The following is a 23,257-nucleotide window of genomic DNA, read 5'->3' as shown; positions in this document are numbered from 1 at the left end:
CCCTCAGCGGCGCCGCCCCGCACCGCGCATTCCCGCAGCTCCGCTCCCGGCGGCCCCCGCGGCCCCGCACGGCGCACGCCCGTACTACGCCTCCCGGCGCTCCCCGCGCGGCCGCACTGCGCCTCCCGGCAGCCCCCGCGCGGGCGGACTACCGTTCCCGGCAGCCTTCGCGCGAGCGCCCGCCCCTTCACCGCCTCCCGCCGGTACCGAGCGGTTCGCGGGTGTCGGTGCCGCCCGGCCGCCCCCGCCGCTCCGCGCCCGCCCCCACCGCCCGCTCTCCCGCCGCGCGGGGATATGGACTCCGACTCCTGCGCCTCCCCGTTCGCCCCGGAGGTGAGCCGCGCTCCCGGGGGGGGCGTCTCCCGCCGCCGGTGCCCGCCGGTGCCCGCTTCCCGCCGCCGGGCCGGGGCCATCTTGTGCCGCTCGAGCGCGGAGCGTCCCTCGGACCGGGAGCGGAGCGGGGTGGGGGGGCGGTCGGACGGGAATGGCGGCGGCGGTGGCGGCCGGCGGTGGTCCCCCCCCCCCTTCCCTCCGCCTCCCGCCGTGAGGGCGGCTGTGGGGCCGGGAGCGGCGGTCAGGATGTGGGACCTGGGCGGGGGTCGCGGGGGGGGGGGGGGCGGTGCGGCGGTGCGCGGTGCCGCCGCGGGCGGTGGGGGTGGGGCTTCGTGTGGGGAGCGGCGGCGGCGGGCGGGGCTCCGGGCGGGAGCGGCTCCGGCAACCGCGCCGGGGAGATGGGGGGAGGGGGGGGGGGGTGTGGGGCGGCTTCGGTACCGGGAGGAAAAGGGGCGCGGGGGGGGGGGCGGCTCCCGGCAGCGCGAGGTCGGCGGGCTCCGGGGAGCGGCTCCGGGGAGAAGCGGTTGTGAGGGGGAAGGGGGGGGGGGCGGCTCCCGGGAGAGGGTACCGGGGGGGGCTGTTGGGGGGGGAGGGGAGGCGGGGCGGCTCCCGGCAGCGGGCGGCGGGGAGCGGCGGCGGGGAGCGGGGCCTCCCAGCTCCGCGCCCGGCCCGGCCCCGCGGCGGAGGCGGCCGCGCTGACCCCTCCCTCCCGCTCCCTCCCTCCTTCCCCCGCAGGATTTCTCCCCCACCTCCCGGAGGCACCGCACCGTGGAAGACTTCAACAAGTTCTGCACCTTTGTCCTGGCCTACGCCGGCTACATCCCCTACCCGCAGGAGGTGAGGGCGGCAGCGGGTGGGCGCCCCGGTCCCTGTGCTCCCAGCATTGCCCTGTGCCCTCCTCCAGGCCCGGTCCCGGCTGCTCACCGGGGCTGTGCTGGGCTGGAGCTGCAGCTCCAGCGGCGGGATGGGATCGGGGCTGAGCCCGGCCACGAAGCAGAGCACTGGAGGGGGAGGGGTGCGGTGCAGTGCAGCTCCTGGTGTAAGTCAGCTTGGAAGTCACGCCGCTGTCTGACTGCTGTGTGCTTTTCTAGGAAACGCCGCTGAGGAACAGCCCCAGCCCCCCCAACAGCACTGGCGGCACCATTGACAGTGATAGCTGGGACCCCCGCTTCAATGACATCCCCTCCTCGGTTTCCCTTCCTGCCAAGAACAGAAAGAACTTCAGCCAGCTGAAGCGAGCAAAGCCCTACAGTTCCCTGTTCCAGCGGGCAAAGCCTGGCAACTTCCTGCCAGAGCGAAAGCAGATTGATAAGATCAGAAAGAAGAAAAAACTGAAGAGAAGGGAAACGGAGGTGTCTGCAGAGGAGGATTACGAGGAGAAGCTGCTGGAGCTGGAGGCGGAGGACTCTTACACAGAGACACCGATGAGCCCCTCGTCTGAGGGCGACCCTCAGTCTGTGGCTGAGCACTGCTCAGTGTGGGACTCCGACACGGCCTCCAGCGTTGCCTACCCTCCAGGGACGGGCGAGCAGGCGGTGGAGATCCAGAGTGTGGGCAAACGAACGGTCATTCGGCAGGGCAAGCAGGTCGTCTTCCGGGACGAGGACGGCACCGGCGATGATGAGGACATCATGGTGGATTCGGGTAGGTGGCCTGGCTGCAGGGGTGGCTTGAGAGACACCGAGCTGTGTGGAAGCAGCGGTGCTGCCACTGATCTCTAGTACTTGTAGCGTGAGGAGAATGCAGAATCAACTAATAAGTGTTTTTTGGGGGAGGGGGGAGGTTATCCACTACTGGGACCCTGCAGAGGCAGCAAGGTGTCCTCTCCTGGAATACAGCCTCTTCTGTACCGCTGAGAGGATTTTGCTGACAAGAGCTTGCTTACTGGTTCCTTGTAGGACCCGGAGAAATCAGCAAAGCACATCTTTGGGAGCCAGGGAGTTAATTTAGATCAGAAGGAAGGGAGCTCTCAGTGCAGCTGAAAGACACTGGAGAGCCACCAGGAGATAAAAACGTAACTTGCTGCTCTTCCTTCCAGATGACGATTCCTGGGACCTGGTCACTTGCTTCTGCATGAAGCCTTTTGCCGGGCGGCCGATGATTGAGTGCAACGAGTGCCACACCTGGATCCACCTCTCCTGCGCCAAGATCCGCAAGTCGAACGTCCCAGAGGTCTACATATGCCAGAAGTGCCGGGACTCCAAGTTTGACATTCGCCGTTCGAACCGCTCCCGGACGGGCTCACGCAGGCGCTTTCTGGACTAAGCGAGGGAGGCGCGTGCTGCTGCGCTGCTCGGGCGGGCAGGTGAGCCGTGCAAAGCACAGACACCGGCTGGGGGCCGGGGAGAGCTCCCCCGAACTGCTGCTGCTCAGGCCAAGGGCTGCCCAGCCCGCCTGCGGTACAGGGATGAGGTATCGCCAAGTCGTGGATGGCCGGGGTGGAAGAAGCAGACTGGTCAAAACTGCTGCTAGATACCAATTAGCTCAAGAGACAAATTCAGCTCTCTGGGTTCAGTGGGGTTTTGTCCAGTTACAGCTATGAGTTGGACAATGTTTTGGGAATGTACGATATCTTTGCCACGTGTTTTTTCTCATCCCATTGGGAAACTGCAAACCTTCTCTGTGCTAGGAAACTCAACCTCTGAGGAAGAAGGAGAAGGAGGGAATCGGTGTGAAGAGTCTGAAAAGTAAACGGCCACGTGTTTTAATTTTAATGTATTATTATACCTGCCCATTTGTCCATTTATATCAATCTTAGATATTCTAAGGCTCTGTAGGAGTGAGTGTGAACGCATACCAACCTCTGTGTGATCTGCCTCCTCTCCCACGGGCCCGGGCAGGAGGTGAGTGCTGTGATTTGGCATTGTGTAATGACAGGACTTCACCCTGCTCTGGGGACCGGTGCAGTTAGAGGAAGGAACGCTCCTTTCTCTGGACAGGCAGCGCTGGCAATTAGATGACATCAGATTTCTTAGAAGTCTCTTCTTAACGGTGATTTTTTGTGACTTTGTTTTGCATGATTGGCTCAAATGTGTTTGGGGGGAATACCATTTGCTCTGTGTCCTGGCCCTTTGTTAAACTCTAAGGTGCTGTTTTAAGATGATGAGTCTCCCTTTTCTCAGCCCAGAATTCAAGCGTGGACTGTAAAAGAAGCTGTAGTAAATGTAGAACCTGGCCAGTCTGGTTCGAGATTTGATCATTTCCATCAGTGCTACAGCTGAGTTGACTTTGTTTCTGCTGTTTATTTTTTGAGACTGGATTTGTAATCAGAAAACCAAAATCTTTAACCTGTTGGCTGCAAATTCCCCATAAAAAAAAACCAAACAAACAAATGCAGGCTATGCAGCTAGCAAAGCGAAGCGTAATGAAGATCCATCTGGTGCTGGGAAGGACAAGAGAGTGCAGGGAGTGCAGGCTTGTTTGTGAGGCCACCAAGATGGAGACGTCCCTCAGTGACCAAACAGAGCAAGCTGTATGCATCGTGCAACTTAGGTTGATGATTTGGAGACATTTCTCCTACATTACACCTGATGAATGTGTTATCTGTCCTGTGAGATGAGGAGAGTCATTGGCTGGCACTAGAGCTTACGTGAGACCAGCTGTGCTGGTAGGAACGCGTCACGTCGATCTGCAGACAGACCCAGTCAGACCACTGCCTTACCTGAGTACGGTGCCGTCAGGAGATGCGTCCTGGTGATGAGCAGGGTCTTCCCAGTGCACAGACAGGTACCCTCCCTGACATCTAACGCCAGGCTGCCAAAGCTTTGTGCAGACTGCTCAGCACAGCAGCGCCCCGGGGCTCCTGTGTGGGACGTGGGCACGGCCGGGTCAGGATGATGGAGCTGCACACTGTTCTTCAGCCTTGGTTCTTCACAAAAATCCCATCCCACTACGCTGTAACGACTGACTCTAGGTTCTGAAAACCAGCTCCAGCTTCTGTTAAAACTTAGACCGTGACTGTAGTATGCTGCCTTCCAGAAGCTAAGCGCAACCACCGAGGAGTTTGCCAAAGACTTGCCCCTTACGGCTGCCTGACTGCTCTTTGCAGCCAGAAATATAACCAAAGTTCTCTAATGCTGCCATTTCACTCTGCAAACGGAAAGGCTTTGGAAGATCCTGGTTGCAAGCTGTGAGGGCTGCTCTGAGCATTGGCATCTTTGTGTTTACAGCGTGTCTGCAATTCAACTGGACCTCCTGGAATGTGTTCCTGAAGTTTTTATGTGAGAAATGTTAAATGGCCAAGCGAACTGCCTCTTTGTCCCAGAGGTTCAATACTAATCAACATGACTGACTCTTGTTCTGTTACCTTTTCAGATTTATCCCAATAGATGGTGTCTGACAAGTCCAGCACGTTACAGTATCAGCAGAGAGAAAAAAAGTAACATCTCCATTGTTTTAGTTCATCACTTTCAGCCATATATAATTATAGTTTAATTCAGAACTTTATTTTTTCATTAAAACTGTTTTAATGAACCATGTTTTTTTTTTTTTTTAATTTTTTTTAAGTGAAACAAATGAATAATGACTTTGTTTTATTCTGGAATCAAGAGTCTGCTAGTATGATTTACTGGTGTGCAAAACAGTTGTGCTGGGTGGCAGCAAGACTTGACCAGAAGTGCTCTTCTCTAAACGATATGCAAAGTGAGGGAAGGACAGGAGGAATGCCACAAGCAGATCTCCCTTTCATGCTCTGGCAGGGGACTGCTGTTCCAGTCTCTCTTGTCCAGCTCCTGCTGCAAGCAAGGTGATCTGTGGAGGAGTGACCTGCCAAAGGACACCAAGGCTGCAGGGAAGAGGGCCAGGGCCAGAATGGCTGTACCTTCAGCAGCACACAGCCCTGGCAGCAGCCATTCACAGTGGGATAGATCTCCACTCAGGTGATGGTACTGCTGGCTGAGGTGACCTGAGAGCCAGGGTGTTAGCTTCTGCCTTTGGGCTGTGCTGCATCTGCCTCGCAAAGGCTCACCTGCTCAGCCAACCCCAAGCCCTGTTATGCCCTCTGAGAACCCCTCTCCTTCCCTGCCTGCAGAGCAGCTGCATGCCAAACCACCACACTGTGCCTCACTGCCTTTCCTTAACTCCTTAACCTGCCTCACCCCCAAAGCACTGCTCAAAGCAGCAGCCTCCCTTAGCAGCTTGGTGACCTTGGAAGACCGCTCAGCAATTGGGAAATGGCATCGGATCACCTTAAAAACTGAATCTCTGCTGCTTAGAACTTCTGTTTTAATTGTTGGTAACATTGTATTGTATAGAGCAACTAAGAGAAGTGCCAGAGGAGGCTGTAGCTGTAAAATGGCAGTTTCTCATAGAACAGATACAGAGTTGTTAAAAGGAGCAGTTTCTCAAGTCAGGCTATGCTCACAGTCATTCTAAGAGTTTGCACTGACTGATGGGCAGAAAATGAAGAAGAGAGGAGGAAGGCTGGAGTTTGGTATTAAGCAGGAAAGGGCAGCCTGAAACTTGGGTATAAGGGAGATAGATGGGCAAGGGGCTCCACCGTGTGGATGCAATTCAGCAGTGCCTGACAATTGCAAACTGCAGGGAAGTGAAAATGGAGTTTGCACATTGACTACTGTGAAGAAGAACCTGCTGCAGGAGCACTGTGCCTCACGGAGGGGAAAGGCCACTTGTAGTACTTGCACAAAAGGGAAAAACAAGTCTGAATCTTCGGTGGGCTGAGCTGGCAGGGAAAACAAACCATGCTTTAAGGAACTTTTCTATGTAACGTTTAGCAAATGAATGGCACGAGATCCATGTCAGTAATTTTACTTCAACAGGAGTTATGAATTCAAGAGATGAAAATTAAGATGCACCTGTCCTTTGCATGAACTGCTTTACAATTAGACAATGATAGTTCTGATATGGTGGAGGAAGAAAGAATAGAGTGGGAAGGCAGAGGAACTGAGTTTTCTTTGCTAAGCTGTGATGAAAAAGAAAGCATCTGCTTGAATCTAAGCCCTGCCAGGGTGGCTGAGCTGTCCTTGGGTATGAGCGCATGGGCTCACTTGCATCAGAGGACGCTGATAAGGCTTTTACAGCACAAGTAGTACCCAGAACTGTGACTCCTTGTAGACTGTCATTGGCTGAATCATACTGTGACAGCAGGAACAGAGGGCTGGGCAGAGAGGTGAGCATGTAAAGGAAGACAAGGGAAGATTACAAAAAGTAAAACCTTCACCTGTATCTCCACCTCAGGAATTTCCAGTTTAAAGGCTCGAGAGGAGAAGACCAGCACCTGTTCATGGATCCTCATTAAGGTACTGTAAACATTATCTAGCTCAGTTAGAAAAAGATGCTTTCAGCTCAGGTATCTATGGCATTCTAAAGTTTGCATCCAAAAGATGCTCACTACCCCATTACAGTGTGTACTGCTGTGCTTTACCTCTCAAAACAGTCTTTTTTGGGGGTCATAATTCCATGGCACATCTTCACATACTGAAGGTTTTAGAATCGCAGTGCTGTTTCTCTACATGTTTAACATAGACAACATGTCACTTTAATGACAACAGGAACTGGATCTCAGGAACTTGTCACAAAGAAGCATTGCTTTATTGTGCAAACTTCTCAGTGTCATTTGCCCTGCTAGTTACAGGAGCATGCTAAGATTTTCCCTTTTAATTAGCAGTAAGCGTGTTGTCACAAGGTTGCACATGCCAATACAAAACTCCTCCTTCCCAGCACTCCCATGGGGAGCATCTTGTTACATCCCAGTCAACACAATGACTCTCACTGCTGACCACTTACTTCAGGCAGACACAAGACACAAAAAAGCAATGCTGGTGGCATTCCTTGACCATTTTAACTAGCTGTAGGTACAAGTGACCACAAGAGGGCAAGAAGCAGAATGTAGCAAAGGGTGCAGTTACATCTATAAGACTTGCAACCCTCGCTTTTCAGTACTGCCCTAAAGATGAAAATGGAACATGGGCTAGTTCTCAGCTGAATGTAGTTTATTGCACATTTTACACTTAGTATCAGATAAACAGAACATAAGTTGTATGTGAAATGAAGTCCTACAGGGGAGCAGCTCACAACTGAAGAGTTTTGTTATAATTTTAAAAAGTGAACACTCAGTTTTATGAACTTGTTTTGGAGTGAAAAGTTTCTTGCAGCCTAGCTCAGTTCAGTCTGGTTTTGGAAACTTCATTGTCCTGTTAAAGTTACTTGCAGTTGAGCAGAGAGAACTACAGTTAAGAAGAAAAAGGGATCAGGTACATGTCAGGAAGTGATTTATGGTAATAGCAACAATGTGCAGCCAAGATCCTTTGTTTCCTGTCTCACCCACACGTAAGCAATGGAGGCTGCCCTAGGACTCACTGAGAGCCATGACTCAGAAACAGCTTGATTGTTCCTTTTCTCTCTAAAGAAAATCCAGAACTCCCACCAAAACTTTGGCAGTATTGACATACACAGCAATACCACATGGCTGCCATTTCCATCTGCTGTGGCACTAGAACAGGACTGCCCTTTCTGCTGGTAACTCACTAGCATGGCTTCCATGCAGGACAAATCCAAGAGTTATGTCACAACTGATGTTGCATTCAGCTGCCACTTCTGATGCAGCGCTTTCAGCTCTTTACCCCATTTTGCACCTCTCCTCACTTTGGTCTGGTTTACCCATATGAACTACACTCCTTTTTTTCCTAGAAATAAGATTAATTGCTGTCCTTCTCCCTGCTTTGCTTTCCTGAACACCTTGGCAGGAAAATGAATTAATAAGACAATTACACCCAGTGTCCTTGTCTGGTACAGCAGTGTTTGAAATGAGCAGCTGCATGGATTCATAGGGAAGAGGTCCGTGTTATTACAAAAAGCAAAGAACTTTGTTCCAGACATACTTGTTCTTAACAAGTACATTTCAAATACAGAATTAGGATGGAAAACAATCTCTGCCCTCTTTCCAACAAAAGGATTTACACAGAAAACTTCCAGGAGGTGGCCTTAACATAGAGAATTTTCACTCAGGAGTAGAAAAAGGCATGTTACCTACCCCAGTAAGTACATGGAGAAGAACAAGTCTTCTTTCTTGCTGAGTGCAGCAGGCTATGCGAGACTGCACAGATGGACTGGGCCAAATTGCTGCAGGAAAGATTTGGCTGCATGATGGGTGGTGCTCAGAGCCCGCTCACACAACCTCAGCAGAAAGTACTGCACATTTAGAGTCACGTTGCTTTATTTTGATTACTGAGCCACAATTGAGAAGTATTGCTTTGGAGCCACCTCAGGAAGCGGGTTCTCTCATTTTTTGATCCTAACATAACTGGTAGGCCACCACCTGCTATATAGATAATAAAAATAAAAATGTCTCTGTTCAAGCTTGTAGCATCTGGGGGAAGGTTTGGCTGTCTCCATTGACCCAGGTACTGTAACAGACGTGCATGCTCTCATCAGATTAGCCATCTGCATCGATTCTGTGAGCTGTTGAATAAGAACAGTAAATGGATATATGCCACCTCCATCATCCTTGCTTGAACTTAACTACTGTACCAGGAATGGACAGAAACAGTTCTGGCCACTAATCAAACATGATTCATTTACACCTCCGCTGTACTTATGGCAGATCTGTAAACTGGATATGCTTCTCAAATTGGGCCATGGAGTACTCTGAAGTGAACAGTCTAGTGCCCTTTAACTAACTGCCCAGGGCTACATGGTACCAGTAGAATATGTCAGTAGATGTTCACCTTATCAAGATGATTTTGTGAATCATCTTGGCACATAGATAAAATGCAGATGAGAAAGAAATCTGGTACAGGCCTCTAGCTTCCCTTCAGACCTGTCCCCAGCAGGCTTACCTAGTGCTGTGAATTGCCCACTAGGGATAACAGCAGCTGCTCAAAGCCTTTTTTTTTTTTTAAGAAAAAAACTCAGGTTGGATATCTAAGGTCAGGTGGCATCAATAGGTGCAGTGCTGCAGCTGAGCTGTTTAATGATCATACTCTAGAGACATACCATAGCCACCCCAGTCCATTTCAGTAACCCCAGCTCTTCCTGAAGAAGGAAGCACAGTAGTCCTTGTTACTTACATTGCTTTGGTATCCTAAGGGCCTCATTGTCAGCTGACATCACTTGGTGCAGAACTCCCCGGAACTGATAAAGCACTTTCAAACTCTTCTCCTCACCCACACAGGGGTCATAGAAACCTGGCAACCCAACCTTTAAACAGAGAAGGACAGACTGGGAAACAGTGCACAGACTTTCACTCTTCAATGACTCTTAAGATATCATTAGTACCAGAATAAGGTGTCAGAAAAAAGACTGAAAAAGTTTTGTTGCCAAGGAGATGAGAAGCTAAGAAATTATCTCCCCAGAGTCAGGAATGCAGAAAACACTGAACCCAGGAAGTTTCTGGTGCACAGCCCCACTGTGAGCATCCCACACTGAGTGTCTCAGTATGTGCTTTGACATAAGCTACATACCTTGGATGCCTCTGTAAGGATGAGCTTAGAGTCCTTCACTAAGCACTGCAAGGGCACAGTCACATCTATTACTTTCACCTTCTCGTTCTTCCTGCTGTTGTCATTAACGAATTTCCCATACCAGGCATTCACTACAATCAGACCTGCATTTCACAGGAAATCACAAATACAATGAGCTGTTTCCCACTGACAGCTGGGCAGACTGATGAAAAGACCATCCCAGCATCATCTTCTGCTTTCAGTGATACTTGAATCCACCTTGACTCAACCCACACTTTTCAACACAGAACAACATTTATACCTGGGTGTTTGTTAACAGTATTTCAGCACTAAGAATGACTTGCCTTCAACATCACACTGATGTGACAGGCCAAGTGAATGCCATTCAACCCATTTCAGAAGATTCTCATGGTAGTTCCTCACAAACAACACTCAGATTTCCATTATAATTTAAGAGCAAACTGTGTAAATCAGGGATCAGCAGAACACAGACTTCACATTTCTCCACACGCTATACCCACACTTCTCTTTTGTACAGTGAAGAAACCAGACTATTGTCTACATCCTGCTGATCATCTTGCAGCCATTCCTAAAGGCAATATTTAGTGTGTCCCTAAGTGCAGACACCAGATGAATCACAATGGAATTTTCCCAATATATGCACAACAGCAATTATGACATGCTTCATTAAGGGTAGAAATGAAGCAATTGCATTTTGCATTTCTCCCCCTCAGCCACCCAGCCTTTTTATTGCACTTTCCTCTCTCCACATTTATGGAACAAATAAATGGTGTTAGGATCTTTACCCATTCTTGCTTCCTCTGCTTCAATTATCCTCCGGACAGACTCTTGCATCAACCTAACCTGTTAGAACACAAAGGATAAAACAAAAAAATCAAGTAGTGTCAGATGCTGAGTCCAGCAGAGATAAGCCAAGTAAAACCAACTTCCTTTAACTAAAAGGGATTAGCTATGAGAAAGACTTACTGCAGCTTCTGCCTCTTGCTTCTTCTGAAGGATGTCACTGGCAGTACTCTCCCTTTGCTTCTCCAGTTCTCTGGCATAAAGAAGTCAAAAATCACATCAGGTCTACACAATGAATGGGATTCAGCCACAAAGTGGCAAATGTTTACTCATTCACCCCAACTACAGCTGGCCCACAATATCACTCTAATGAGCTGGGTTGCAAGGTTCTTCCCCACCTTCCAGGGGATTTTTGTAGCCTTCCAGAACTCAGTAGAATTGACACTGCAGCATAACACCATGCCTCAGCTGGGTATCCCAGCCTTTGAACCAGACCCCCAGAAGCACTTGATCAGGACTTCCCAGCTCTGTATTACAAACACAGCCTTGCCGACTCACCTCTCCTTTTGTGCCCTGAGGTAGGGTTTGATGATTAGCCTGTGCATGGCAAAGTAGATAACTAGGGGTCCCACAGTGGCATAGAATACAGCACTGGGAAGCAGCTGATCTGTTAGGTGGACAGGGAAGAAGTAGGTCTGACTAGCCCTGTTCAACCTGGAATGAGTAAAAACAGTGACGGTCAGAAGAAATGCAGAGTTAAATGTGCTTGATTAAATACACAAGAGAGGTAGAGATGAATAAATCACCTCACAAACATGAGGAGTAAAACTATGAACTTCGGAGGAGAATATGTTTTTGAGAACAGTTGTCTTGGTACTAACATCTTCACAGCTCTGCATCCTAGCATGCCCTCTGCTGGCAACAACTCAGAAGTGCACTACAGCACAAGAATCCTTACAAGTTGGGCATCTCTTGGTGAACTGCCATATTAACAAAGTATCATGGATGACACTCATTTGTGCTGATTCCCTAATTCAAGCATACAAGTATGTACAGCGTTGCACAAATGGAATGCAATTAAATACATTTCTAATATTTTTTCGAATTCTTCCACCCCCTTACCAATAATACCCCTGAACTTGAAGCTGTACTTTCAGAATATTTTGATGCATACACACAGTAATTCTGTAAGAGGTGTTTCAGGGTCAGAATAACATGAGTAGAAAGCATTTTGTTTCGAGAGGCACAATTTGCATTACAGGTGAAGGCAGCTGCAAACCTTTACACTGATATATCAACATCCCTGTATTGCTCTGAGATTGGAGCCCCCCCCAAATCTGAATTTTTGAAATATGATAATGGAAGCTATGATCAGCCTCTGCAATCTACAGTTACAATCTTTAACTGACTTGATTTTCAAAGACACTCCTTGGGGAACACCAACACTGACGGTGGCTCCTAAAATACTGTGTCTGGAAATCTTCCTCTCCGCTCCGTACTCCACTATGGTCCCAAAGAACCCTGCCCTAGAAAGAGAGAACAAATACTGCTAAGACTCAGAAGACTTAGATTTCTCTTCACTGAATTCTCTTTAGTGTAATTCCCCAACAAGTAAAACATACAATAAATACAATTGTGTGGGGCAGATGCTGGCTGTCAGAAGACTCATGGTGCACCTCCAAGATGAGATTAGCCCTTTTAGTTAGTAAACTAGTTAACAGACTACAAAAACCTCTTCCTTTCTTATCAGTGGTGATACAGGGGCAACAAGCATGTATTTTACATTTCATTTATCTAGTGAGACACACAAAAGTAAGCCTCCAAGACACTCACTTCAGTCATTAACAGATACGATTAAAGAAAAGCAGATTCCTAAAGAAGCACTCAATTTGTGTGGAACCCAGAGACCTACAACAGCAGGAGATAACAGATTCTGAGCAGTATGAATTCCCTCTTGCACACTTACTTGAGAGAACCTTTTATCCGTGTCTGATCCTCATCCTGAAACTTATGCTGATAACTGACCATCATGAAAGAATGGGGGATTCCTAGCTGAAATACAAGAGTTACACATTTATGAAAAAGTACCCTCAACCATCAATGAATGTTACCAAAAATCTGCTTTCTTAATATTTTAAATGTCACAGAAAACAGCAACGCCTGCCACTTGCTCATCACAGCCCACAATCTCTACAGTCTACACCGTACATCCTAACCCTAATTTGAGCTAACCCAAATGAATGTCACAATGTTGGGCACAAAGCATTGTACTCTTTCAAATACAGATGGGTATTTACATCAGACATTCATAAGAGTACCAGCTGCTCCTTCACCCTCTATTCTCAAGCCAAAATACTGCTGGAACAGAAAAGCTGAGGCTTCTCCCACTCAGAACAGCAGTGCTGTCCCCTCCATACAGCAGCAGGATTCTCACCTGCAACGCCACAGTGAAATGGCTGGTTTTTGTGTCACGGACAATGCTCGTGTTCATGGCTGACTGGATGCCCCACCGCCACTGTAAGTACCCCATTGTGTTCTTATCGAGGTTACGGGCCAGAACTGTGGTGAGACCTGGGCGGACCCCACGGGATGAAAACTGCAGAGCACAGTTTGTAGTGATGAAACTAGAAGAAATAAGCAAAGCCTCATCAGGATGTAGAACAGGATGAGAACCTTTAATCTAGTGGTATTAAAATAGAAGACATTAACACACAGAATATATGCATTTTGATTAGCACTAAAGCATTATTTTTAAAGAGATACCTTTTGCAGAACAGAAAACAAATCTAGAATTAACATGAAAATGAATTTAAGATGGTTAATATTCCACATTGAGGAACCAGACTTTTTTTTTTTGACTATTTACCATCTTGGTGTAAGATTACGGAATATCTTCAGACCAAAGAGAGGTCCCTGAAGGTCTCCTGCTCCAAACTCCAACTGTTAAAATGCACAGTGATAAGCAGTTAGAATACAGGCTTTGTCAAGAGACAAAGTACTTCACAAGCACTGTTTGCATCAGATGAATAATAGGTATTTCTCTGAGTAAGGTTGTTATGAGTAGAGGAAAGCCATTTCCGTAGCCCTACAGGCAACCCAGCACATGCTCTGAAGACGCAGCCTTTGGGGGAAATCAGAAAGTCCCAGGAAACAAAAGGTAACATTCTATCAGCACAAGCCAAGCTCAGGAAGCATGGCCAAAAAATGGGAAGGGAAAGAAATGAAGAAAAACTTTGGACTTGGAAAACAGAATGTACCAAGTATTATTCTACTATTCAACACATGTTTGTTTTAGTATCACTCTACCACCTAGATCTCCGGGAGCTCTTTCCATAGGGCATTCAAGAAAGTTTGCCAGCACTGCTATCCCTATCTTCTGAAATGGAAGCACACAGAGGTGAAAAAGAGCTGCAGTTCCCAAGAGAAAATAAAGTCTAGATAACTACTCCAAGCAGCCTGAAACAAATTGGGTATAATACATAGCATCCATACATACATTCTTACCTCTCCCCATCCCTTGGCAGATGTCACTCGTCTAAGAGCAAGATTAATTGATCCACCTCCATTCCCATTCTGGGTAGAGAGGTTACCAGACAGTATTGCTGTGTCTGTGGAAGTCAGTGGTGCCTGATGGAATGAATATACTGTTACCAATACAATCCTGATTTGCACATGCAATGTTATTATGCAAGGACACAGCCAAAACTGTAGATGACCACAGAGACTGTAAGCAGAGAGACAAGTATCAGTACAGTTGCATTCTTGTCATCCACTTAACCCAGGTGTTTGAACCAGACACTTGTACTAAATTTTAGAGTGAGCAAAATGAGATGAATTTTATAGCAGCAGCTGCTTGTGACAGCTTTAACGAGCCCTTAAGTCCTGATCTTGAGCTGTAGCTCCTTCTAATCTCACTAGCAGACTCAATTTCTCCAACTGTTTGGAACAAAGGAAACATTTGCCCTTTGTTTCCTTACCTATGTCCTCAAAATTACATGATATGTTTTCATATATGGAACATCCTGCATTCACAGAGAACTAGATAACCACTTTTAATCACAATTCAGCCTCCCTACTAGCAGGGAGCATTGCAGCATACAGAGAAGCCACCAGATTCTGTGCCTGTGCTCATATAAATGCACACCACACATTCAACACACAGTCCTACTGGAACCAAGTCTCCTCCTCCCACCCGCATCAGTTAATAGTATCCTCCTGTAAAGAAAGAGGAGACCTCTGAGCAGTGTTTCATGTTCTGCTGGCTTGCACTGTAGTGTCTCATGTTCTCAGACCCTGACCAAGCCAGCCCCAGTGCCTGCCCTCCTTACCTCAATGGACTGGGATATGTGCATTTTATTTATTTCAATCTGGGGAAAGCTGCTCCCTTGCACATCTTCATATTCTTCATCATAACGGTCAAAGAGGTCAGTGGCATCTATTCCAACACTAATCGTTCCCTAAGGGTAAAGGGAAACATATCAAGTGTTAACAAACATCCAACTTACTCAGGCTAAATGGCTAAAGCACCCTCACACATTGCTAATTTAAGGACTGCTTTTCAAAGTTTTCTGTTTTGCAATTATATTCTCCATTCTAAGCAGCATTTTTTTTTTTTAAACACATTAACACACTTTTTCCCCCAGGAGGAATGCAACTTGGAACATTAACAAGAGTGGGTTTATTTGAAAAGATCATGATTAGATTCTTGTCTGGGTCACATATATTCAAGAGGCTCTCATAACATTCTCCATAGGTGTATTACACAGCACTACCACTCATAGAAAATATACCATTTGCAATAACAAAAGCCTCTGTGCACACACAGGATTAACTCCAAGCAATTTGTATAAACACAACTCAGGATAGGTTTAAAAACATCCTGACAGTGGAATATGGACAGAATAAATTCTTCAATCTGATAAGAATTTTTCTATGCTCACTCCATTCTAATAGAATTCTGAACCTTAGATTGCAGAGTTTGACACGATTCAAACTTCCAACCGTGCATCTCCTGTGAAGATTCCTGCTGTTAATTTTCTGATTGCTTGCACAGCAAAAAAATATACCTATATTTTAACACAGAAAGGTGTGATTATTTCCAGGACTCTGGAATAAGGGCTGGATCCAAATTTTACAATTTATTTTTGGAATACTGTTGAATTTTAAATCAATTACACTTACTTCCTGTTCGAGGAGACACAAATGACAAAGTACTACCAGCAATGCAGAAGATTACTTTTCAGGAACGACCTCCAACCTCACCTTCAAGGTATCTGCTCTCCAAATATTATGGCTTCTTCAGTTTCAGCCTCTCCTGTGCTGTTCCTTGACACAAGGCCAAAGTAACAGTGGAGCAGAGCAAGGCTGCCAAGTGCCTCAGAAGCTGTGCAACCCTGCACTGCTGCTCCAGATGTCTACAAAGCACACTGAGAAGAGCCAAAGAGAAGGGCCAGCTTGACTCCATGTGATTCTGATAAATGCACTCCAGACTGACTGACCAAACACACTTAAACACAGGTGAATGCACATCTTAGAACTACTCCTCTTCTCTTGATGCTGTTCGCTTCAGAGATATACAAAGCCCAAGATCTTTCACAACAGCTGTACAACAAAAAGGTTTTCTGCTTGGTGTGCCACATTCAGCACAGAACTTCTGCCAGCCTGCAACTTTGAATTCCAAGATAAGTGTTTTTAAACAACAGTTCTCAAACGATGTAGTAAGCATGTTGAATTTGAATGAAACCTTGCGCTTTCCTTTATAACTATGAATTGTAAAACACGCCTCTCAGTGAAAATGGAGAAGTCAAAAGGAAAACACCTGAATCTGTACATGAAAAAAAATCTGTGAAACCAATTCAGATGAAAGCAGCACCTCAGCTGCTCCATCCCTGCCCTCCACAGCAGGATTTCTGTTCAGTTGCCTTTTGCTGAAAGGAGCAGTGGACTCCACAGGGAGTCTTCCCTCCTGCCAAACAGGTGAAGTCACCTTCAGAGACCTATACGTCCTGGCAAGGAAATTGGCTCATGCACAAGCACAGGAAAAGCAGCAGATGGCTATGTTAAAAATATTCCCTGAGAACGACAGCACCCCCTATGGCACTGGATAATAGAGGGGAGCGCTGCTCCTCAGAGCTTCCCATCAGCCACCTGCTCAGGCCATTGGAAAAGGAAAAGCCCTCTCAAAGTGAGAGCAGCAGGGAGAAGCTGCAAAGCTCTGCTCAGAAGCTGGCTGCACACACTCAGCAGGCAACATGCTGAGCAGTGCACCACACAGCAGGGCAGGAGGCTGGTGACTGCACTTCAAGACCATTAGAAGTGTTATCTGGCAACACCTTTTAAAATTACCTGTATTTAACATTCCTGTAAACATAAAACATTTGTTAAGGATGAAATTGAGAGATGTGCCAGAGAAGAATATATCCTTCCTCATCTTTTTTTTCCTGGAAGACGATTATCTTCCTTCTGGAAGTGTCACATGGAACCCAGCCGGGCCCTGAGGAATCTCCATTTCTTAGGTGGAGACCTTCCACAGCAGGAAAATAATGGGATTTAATTGCTCCAAACAGGAAGCAGTTCTCAAATCAAGTAATGAACTTTTCAACCCTTCTGCACATCTTTGAAGACAAAAACAAAACTCTAAAAGCAAATAATAGGCTCAATTTGAAACCTGCCAAATTGCCTACATCTGGTTATTGCTCAGTGTTTCTGGTTAAGATGCTTTACTTTGCTGGAACCGTTTTATAGAACTGACAAAATGTTTGAAGTTTTAAAATAACTTGTGTTCACGTATGAAGTGATCACAGCTGTGCTACCTAATTCCACAGGAACATTGCCTGGAGAGATATTTCTATAGGCTGCCAATCAGCAGTTGCTATAAACACCCAGATGGCTAATTTTATCACAGGACACAGAGACCAAGGCTTACAACATAGTTTTTTTTTTTTTCCTGCTCACAGACACAGTGAAATACCCAGAGAAAAACGTTAAACTCCTGAAGTCACATTGAAGCTCTGTGCAGATATAACCATGCCCCTCCATGTCAGTATCCTTCTGAACACAATCGCTCTCAGCTCTCATAGAAACATTTTGACTTGCCCTATTCTGTGGCATCCAGAAATCCTTTCCTGCATAGAATATGTTGACTGCAGATATTTACATACCACCTTATGCTCAGCCACCCTTCCAACACAAATTAGTTCCTAATACCTGTACACAGCTCACAGCAGCCTGGTGATCCACATTACTCAGTTTGCTCTGCTAAGACCAGCACAGATTCAAAGTCTGTGCCAAGGAGTACCTCAAAACATTACAGGTCTTCTCAGATGGATATTTTTCTGATTCAGTCCTAAACATAGGTGTACTCACACTTCTGCCCCCTAAGAAAACATAGGGACTATGAACTGTTGACTGTGAAGACCACAGCAGCCTTCCAAACCAGCACTAGTAGTAATTAATCAACCAGCAATCTCTTTGTTGGGTTACACAAACTACACTGAAACACCTTAAAGGCCCATGCATGAAACCAGTGACACAGGAAACCTCTTCTTTCAAGAATATCAGAACAGTACCACCACCTGTGCTTAGGGTGCAGAATCTCCGTACTTCTACCAAGCATTTGAAAGTAAAACAAAAAGAGTCTCACTACAGTTTTGTTTGTTTGAAGATAAAGGAAGTTTATTTACTTACGTAAATGTCTGCACAGCTACCTCAGGGTGGACATAGCTGTATAGCTGTATTCCCTACATTTTCCAGATAAACTGCACATTCAAAAAGTAGCTCATTAACTGTGAATACCTAAGGGGTTATTCACTATAACCCTTCATCACCCTTACATTCCTAAACATTTAAGGACTTGGTGTTGAGACTGGCATGAAGCCTTTGCTTACCTTTGGATTAGTCCGCTGCTGCAGTCTTCTCTCTTCCCTCTCTCTCTGCAAACGCTCAAATTCCTCTCTGATTTCAGCTGGAGTTCTCTTCCTCTCCACAACCTGTTCAAAAAGAAATTGAAGTACTGGGTGTTTCACTGCTGGTGGAACTGAGGTCCACTGACATTCTAACACACTGTCCCTGCTGCTCTGTTTATTCTATATGTTTCAGGGAATTAGAGTTTTAAGGAGGCATGGCTCTAATTAAGGACAGAAAGAGTACTGGATTTAGATTTTCAGAACATGCTTGAGTTTGCAGTAAGCAGATCAGAAATGTCTGTTATAACACTCCTACTGCTCCACATCTCTTACAACTAACCCTGAACTTGATCTTGGTACTCACTTGGCCCAATATAGTATGATTTTGCAGCAAGCAGCATAATGTAATTGACTAAGGCTGGCAGAGGCTAGCAAGGGGGCTTAAACAACTGGAAGGACCAGGAAAGAATAGGTTCATTTTTGTAACACTTTAGAGCTGCAACCTGCACCCCCTGCTTCCTCCAACACACACACACACACACAGATTTCAGACGAAAAAGATAAGATTAGATGGGGTAACTGATGCATTTGTCTCAGCCAAATACATTGCCTGTTACGGTAACATCCTAGCAGGGAACTCTGAATGCCATGTTTTTTGTTCTCTAGTAAAAAAAACAATGAAAATCAATTTCTCTGTGAAAACCCATCAGATTGCCCCTAGGGTGGAGGCAGGAAGAGGAAAAAAAGAGAAACAAAACAAGACTGCTTTCTAGCAAAGTAATGCTAGAATAGGATGGAAAGTACTGCAGTAACAGTGGGGTGGAAAAGTCTTTGGCTACAGCAAAGAAGAACGAGCCCAAACGCAACAGCCACGGATGCAGAAATGAAGGGAAAGAGCTGCTCACCTTCAGAAGGCCTCAGGTACACAGGTATCTCCAGCAACAGATCCCCTCACCTCCACTGCCAACCCTTAAATGAGGGCTGGGAAGGGGTGGATACTAGCTCCATCCCTTCTGGACACTCAGATGCATTGCACGCACCTGAGCTCTGCTGACTTGGCCCTGCCTTCCCACCAGGTGCTCAATCACTACTTCAGACTGTGACTTAGCATTTCTGCTACATGCAGACAAGCTGTTTTTTTATTTTTATTTTTTTAACCATCAGGGTTGTCAGTACAGCTCAATATAACAAGAATTTCAGACAAACTTGGATTTAACCAATCCCACCAACCACAAGGTGTGGAATTTCTCTCACCTCCCATCCTTCCATCTCCAGTCCTCTCCTCCCATATATGTCATAGATGGCCCTGGTCTGTGGATCACTAAGCACTGCAAGTTAAAATAGAAAGAGAATGAGGACTTGATCTTCTTAAATCTCAGGCCAACACAATAGCATTACTTAGAATTCAGGCAGATTCTGGAAACTCATTCTACAGGGAAGTCAGGAAGATAATGATAAAATTGTTTATAATACATAGAAGATAAGACCAGGACTCCACTGCAGAACATCTTCTTCACTGCAGAACATACAATGCACTGCTCCTCTGATTTACAGGACAGAAAAAGGAAACAAAGCACTACAGTGATGTGATAGTGTTTATTTGCACTTTAAAGAGCATGAAGATATTCCCTGCCTAGAAGACCCCTAGAAAGTTCTGGCAAACTCAAAGACTTCTGCTGACCTTCATAAGCTTGGTGAACAAGGTTAAACAGCCGCTCAGCCTGCGATTTCAGCTCTGGGTCTCTGTGCTTGTCTGGATGGTACAGCATACACAACCGTCGGTAGGCAGCTTTTAACTCTTCCTGAGAGGCCTATGAAAAGGAACAAAAATTAATTAAAATTCAATTAAGAGAAACAGGAAAAAAAAAAGACCATTTTCAAGATCAGCCTTAAAAGAGAAATCTAACAGCTATTACAGCCCATTACTTATACAAGTTCAAGAATAGACTTCTGTTTCACAGTAGGACACAGCTTTCACATAAGTCAACAAAGCATTCAGTTATGCAGAGCTGTATTTTCCAAGTCATTCATGCAGTGTGTAATACTAGAATAGAATGGGAAGCACTACAGTGATAGTGGTGCAGCAAAGTCTTTGGTTACAGCAAATGAGAACAAGCCCCAATACAGTGGATAAAGAAACAAATGGAAAGAGCTGCTTACCCACAGAAGGCCTCAAATACACAGGGATCTCCAACAAGAGATGCTCTCACCTCCACTGCCAACCCTTAAATGAGGGCTGGGAAGGGGTGGATCCTGGCTCCACCCCTTCCATCACTCAGGTACATTGCATGCACCTGAGCTTCCCTGGGCTGGCCCTGCCTTCCCACCAGGTGCTCCATCACTGCTTCAGGCCATGACTTAGCATTTCTGCTACAGCGTTACAAGCAATCACTTCACCACTACACTCCCTAGCACTTCCATTCCTGTACAGCAAAGATACTCTATTATGCTGTGAGAATAGAAGGTACATCACCTGCACTCAAAAATTCACTCACCTGCCATAGATGGATGAACAGAACAGTAAGTCACTAAATGCATCAAGAAAACAACTGTGTCCTTCACCGTGAAGAATTTTAGATGGCACCTGGCCTCATTCCAAAGACATAGATAGAGATTTTGGATGGCTCTTTCAGAATCAATAGAATAATAAAGCACACACCTTCCTTTATTGCTTCAGGAGACAGCCTCAGAGCAACATCACTTTCAGACCGGGGGAGGCCTGGTAGCCTCCCCTTTCTCACTTCATTCCTTGTATTTCAGCGCTCTCTATTCCTTGAAGGGCGGGGAGAACGTGCAGTTTCTTTTGCATCCCAAAGCTAGAAGATTGTTCAATCTTGAAGACCGTTGAGAGTAGATGATTTCTCTGTTTTGTACTACTTAATGTTACCTTTCCAAACTGATCCAGCAGAAGTGGACCTGCTGGATTTGCTGGCCCCAGGACAGTAAGGCAACTACAGACCAGCTGCCTTCTTTTTACTACCGTGTGCTTTCTCAGACATTGAATTTAAACTAAATTGAGAAGACAGAGCTTTAAAATGACATTCCTTAATCAAATTAATGATAAATGGTTTAATGTGCTATTGATTACATAATAGAAATGAGCAATTTCATTTTTTATAAGTGCCATGTTCAATACAATGTTAGATTGGGCCTTTCATCATCTCTGAATAGATTGGGTCACCGGTTCAATATTTCACGAGAGAGAACCTCTTAGGAACCACTAAAGAAATACTGACATCATTCCAAATTGCAATGAGATACATAAGTCAGTAATAACCATATGTAAGTTACATTTTTATTACCAAAATTCTAGACAAAATTAAGAGGTGTGTCACCTCCTTGTTGGGGCTTAAACGCCTTAATTTAGTGTTTCACACATGCCACATTTCACTGGATTGAAATCCATAGAAGATTAAGCATACACACACTGGAGATGTGCTGCTCAGTAGGTTTATCCTCCTTACCACGGCTGCAAAGCTCAGTGGTTAACTGCTATGCCGAGCCCAGGCGCCCCACCACACAAAACCAGCTCAGCACACAGCAGTGCTGCCTCACTGCATACCGCTGCCGTGCAGGATAGCACTACAGAATTTAATTAGCAAGGGGGTAATTAACAAAGCAACTACCTTCATCTGGAGGTACTCTCTCAAAGATCCTTTTAACTCAGCTTACATTTCCCCGCTGTACCCAACCTGAATTTTTGTTATCCGTTGCAGAGCTGAAAGTCCGGCCAAGTTAACCTTTAAGCCTTCCCTGCTCACCCCCAGGAGGTCACAGTGCCTGCATGCTTCCTACCTCATTCTTTTAACCTTTGCATCCGCACCTTGATGGATTTGGGAGTGTGATTTACAAAGCTGTCGGCTGCTGTAAAGGTATGACCCACTGCCTCTTAACCGTGCTCGTGTTTGAGCTGCACAGCGCTCTCCTATCATTCGAGGCAGCAGTAGCTCAATAAAAGCTCTCTTCATCTCTGAGTGTTAACTGTTAGGGCCAGAGGGTCTGAGCCGTGCAGTGTCTTTGTGTGTACACACACACGTACTGCCACGGCGCTCAGTGAGCCCATGTGCAGCACAGCACACGTTCCGACCTCCTGCAATGCGAGCAGCTATCGGTCACTGTGTGTCAGCTAACACAGAGCTGTACTTCGAAAAGGAAACTGAAGAGCACTGACAGTCTTTTTGTTTTGATATGATGAGCACTACGGTTCACACAGCTCTGATGTGAATGAAGACCCAGAAAGGCAGAGGGGTACATGCACACAGAGGCAGCTCTACAACCAGGCTATCGCGAACCCTGAGGAAAACGCCCATAAAAACCAATTCGCTTCAGCACACCGTCACCTCGTTGTTCCATGTCACGCTCAGCCCTGGGCACTGCCAGCACAACGAGCAGCCCCGCGCTTCGATGCTGTACAGATCTGTTCCGAGGCTACGGCAAATTGAAAGGACCTGAAGAATCCCCCCTCGGTTGCACCCCGGAGCCCCTCAGGGCCGCCCCCACCCCGAGCCCCGCGGTCCCTCCGTCCCGCACCGCCCCGCGAGGCCGAGGACGGACACAGGCGCTCGGGCCCCGCCGCCCGCTGGGGTCGCTCTCAGCCGTCCGGACCGCGCCGCGGGCTGCCCCAATGGCGAGGGCGGGCACGGGGGATCCCGGCGCCCTCCCGACGCGGCGCGGCCCGGCCGCCGCGCTCACCTCTCGCCGCACGTTGAGCAGCGCGTAGTAGTCCTCGTTGTCCGGCACCTCTTCCCCCAAGGCCGCCGCCATCTTCCCGACCTCTCACCCCGCGCCGGGCGGTGC

The 23,257-nt window shown here is 46.9% G+C and overlaps 2 protein-coding genes across 2 annotated transcripts; one reads left to right on the top strand and one right to left on the bottom strand.

The window, feature by feature from the left end:
- Positions 1-181: 181 nt before the first annotated feature.
- Positions 182-4,876, top strand: PHF13 (PHD finger protein 13). Its single transcript, NM_001287202.2, has 4 exons — positions 182-333; positions 1,069-1,170; positions 1,425-1,977; positions 2,372-4,876. Exons 1-4 carry the CDS (start codon positions 295-297, stop codon positions 2,596-2,598), a joined length of 921 nt encoding a protein of 306 aa, NP_001274131.2. The 5' UTR covers positions 182-294; the 3' UTR covers positions 2,599-4,876.
- Positions 4,877-6,860: 1,984 nt separating this feature from the next.
- Positions 6,861-23,248, bottom strand: DNAJC11 (DnaJ heat shock protein family (Hsp40) member C11). The gene is made up of 16 exons (XM_425731.8): positions 23,153-23,248; positions 20,142-20,271; positions 19,715-19,788; positions 18,443-18,544; positions 14,885-15,013; positions 14,061-14,183; positions 13,423-13,496; positions 12,991-13,180; positions 12,523-12,608; positions 11,966-12,082; positions 11,115-11,270; positions 10,740-10,809; positions 10,559-10,616; positions 9,753-9,895; positions 9,360-9,489; positions 6,861-8,751 (listed from the first exon to the last, which is right to left on the bottom strand). Exons 1-16 carry the CDS (start codon positions 23,222-23,224, stop codon positions 8,726-8,728), a joined length of 1,680 nt encoding a protein of 559 aa, XP_425731.2. The 5' UTR covers positions 23,225-23,248; the 3' UTR covers positions 6,861-8,725.
- Positions 23,249-23,257: the final 9 nt, after the last annotated feature.

This window comes from Gallus gallus, chromosome 21 (assembly GCF_016699485.2).
Source record: "Gallus gallus isolate bGalGal1 chromosome 21, bGalGal1.mat.broiler.GRCg7b, whole genome shotgun sequence".
Taxonomy (NCBI): domain Eukaryota; kingdom Metazoa; phylum Chordata; class Aves; order Galliformes; family Phasianidae; genus Gallus; species Gallus gallus.
This window is presented reverse-complemented; position numbering and strand designations above follow the sequence as displayed.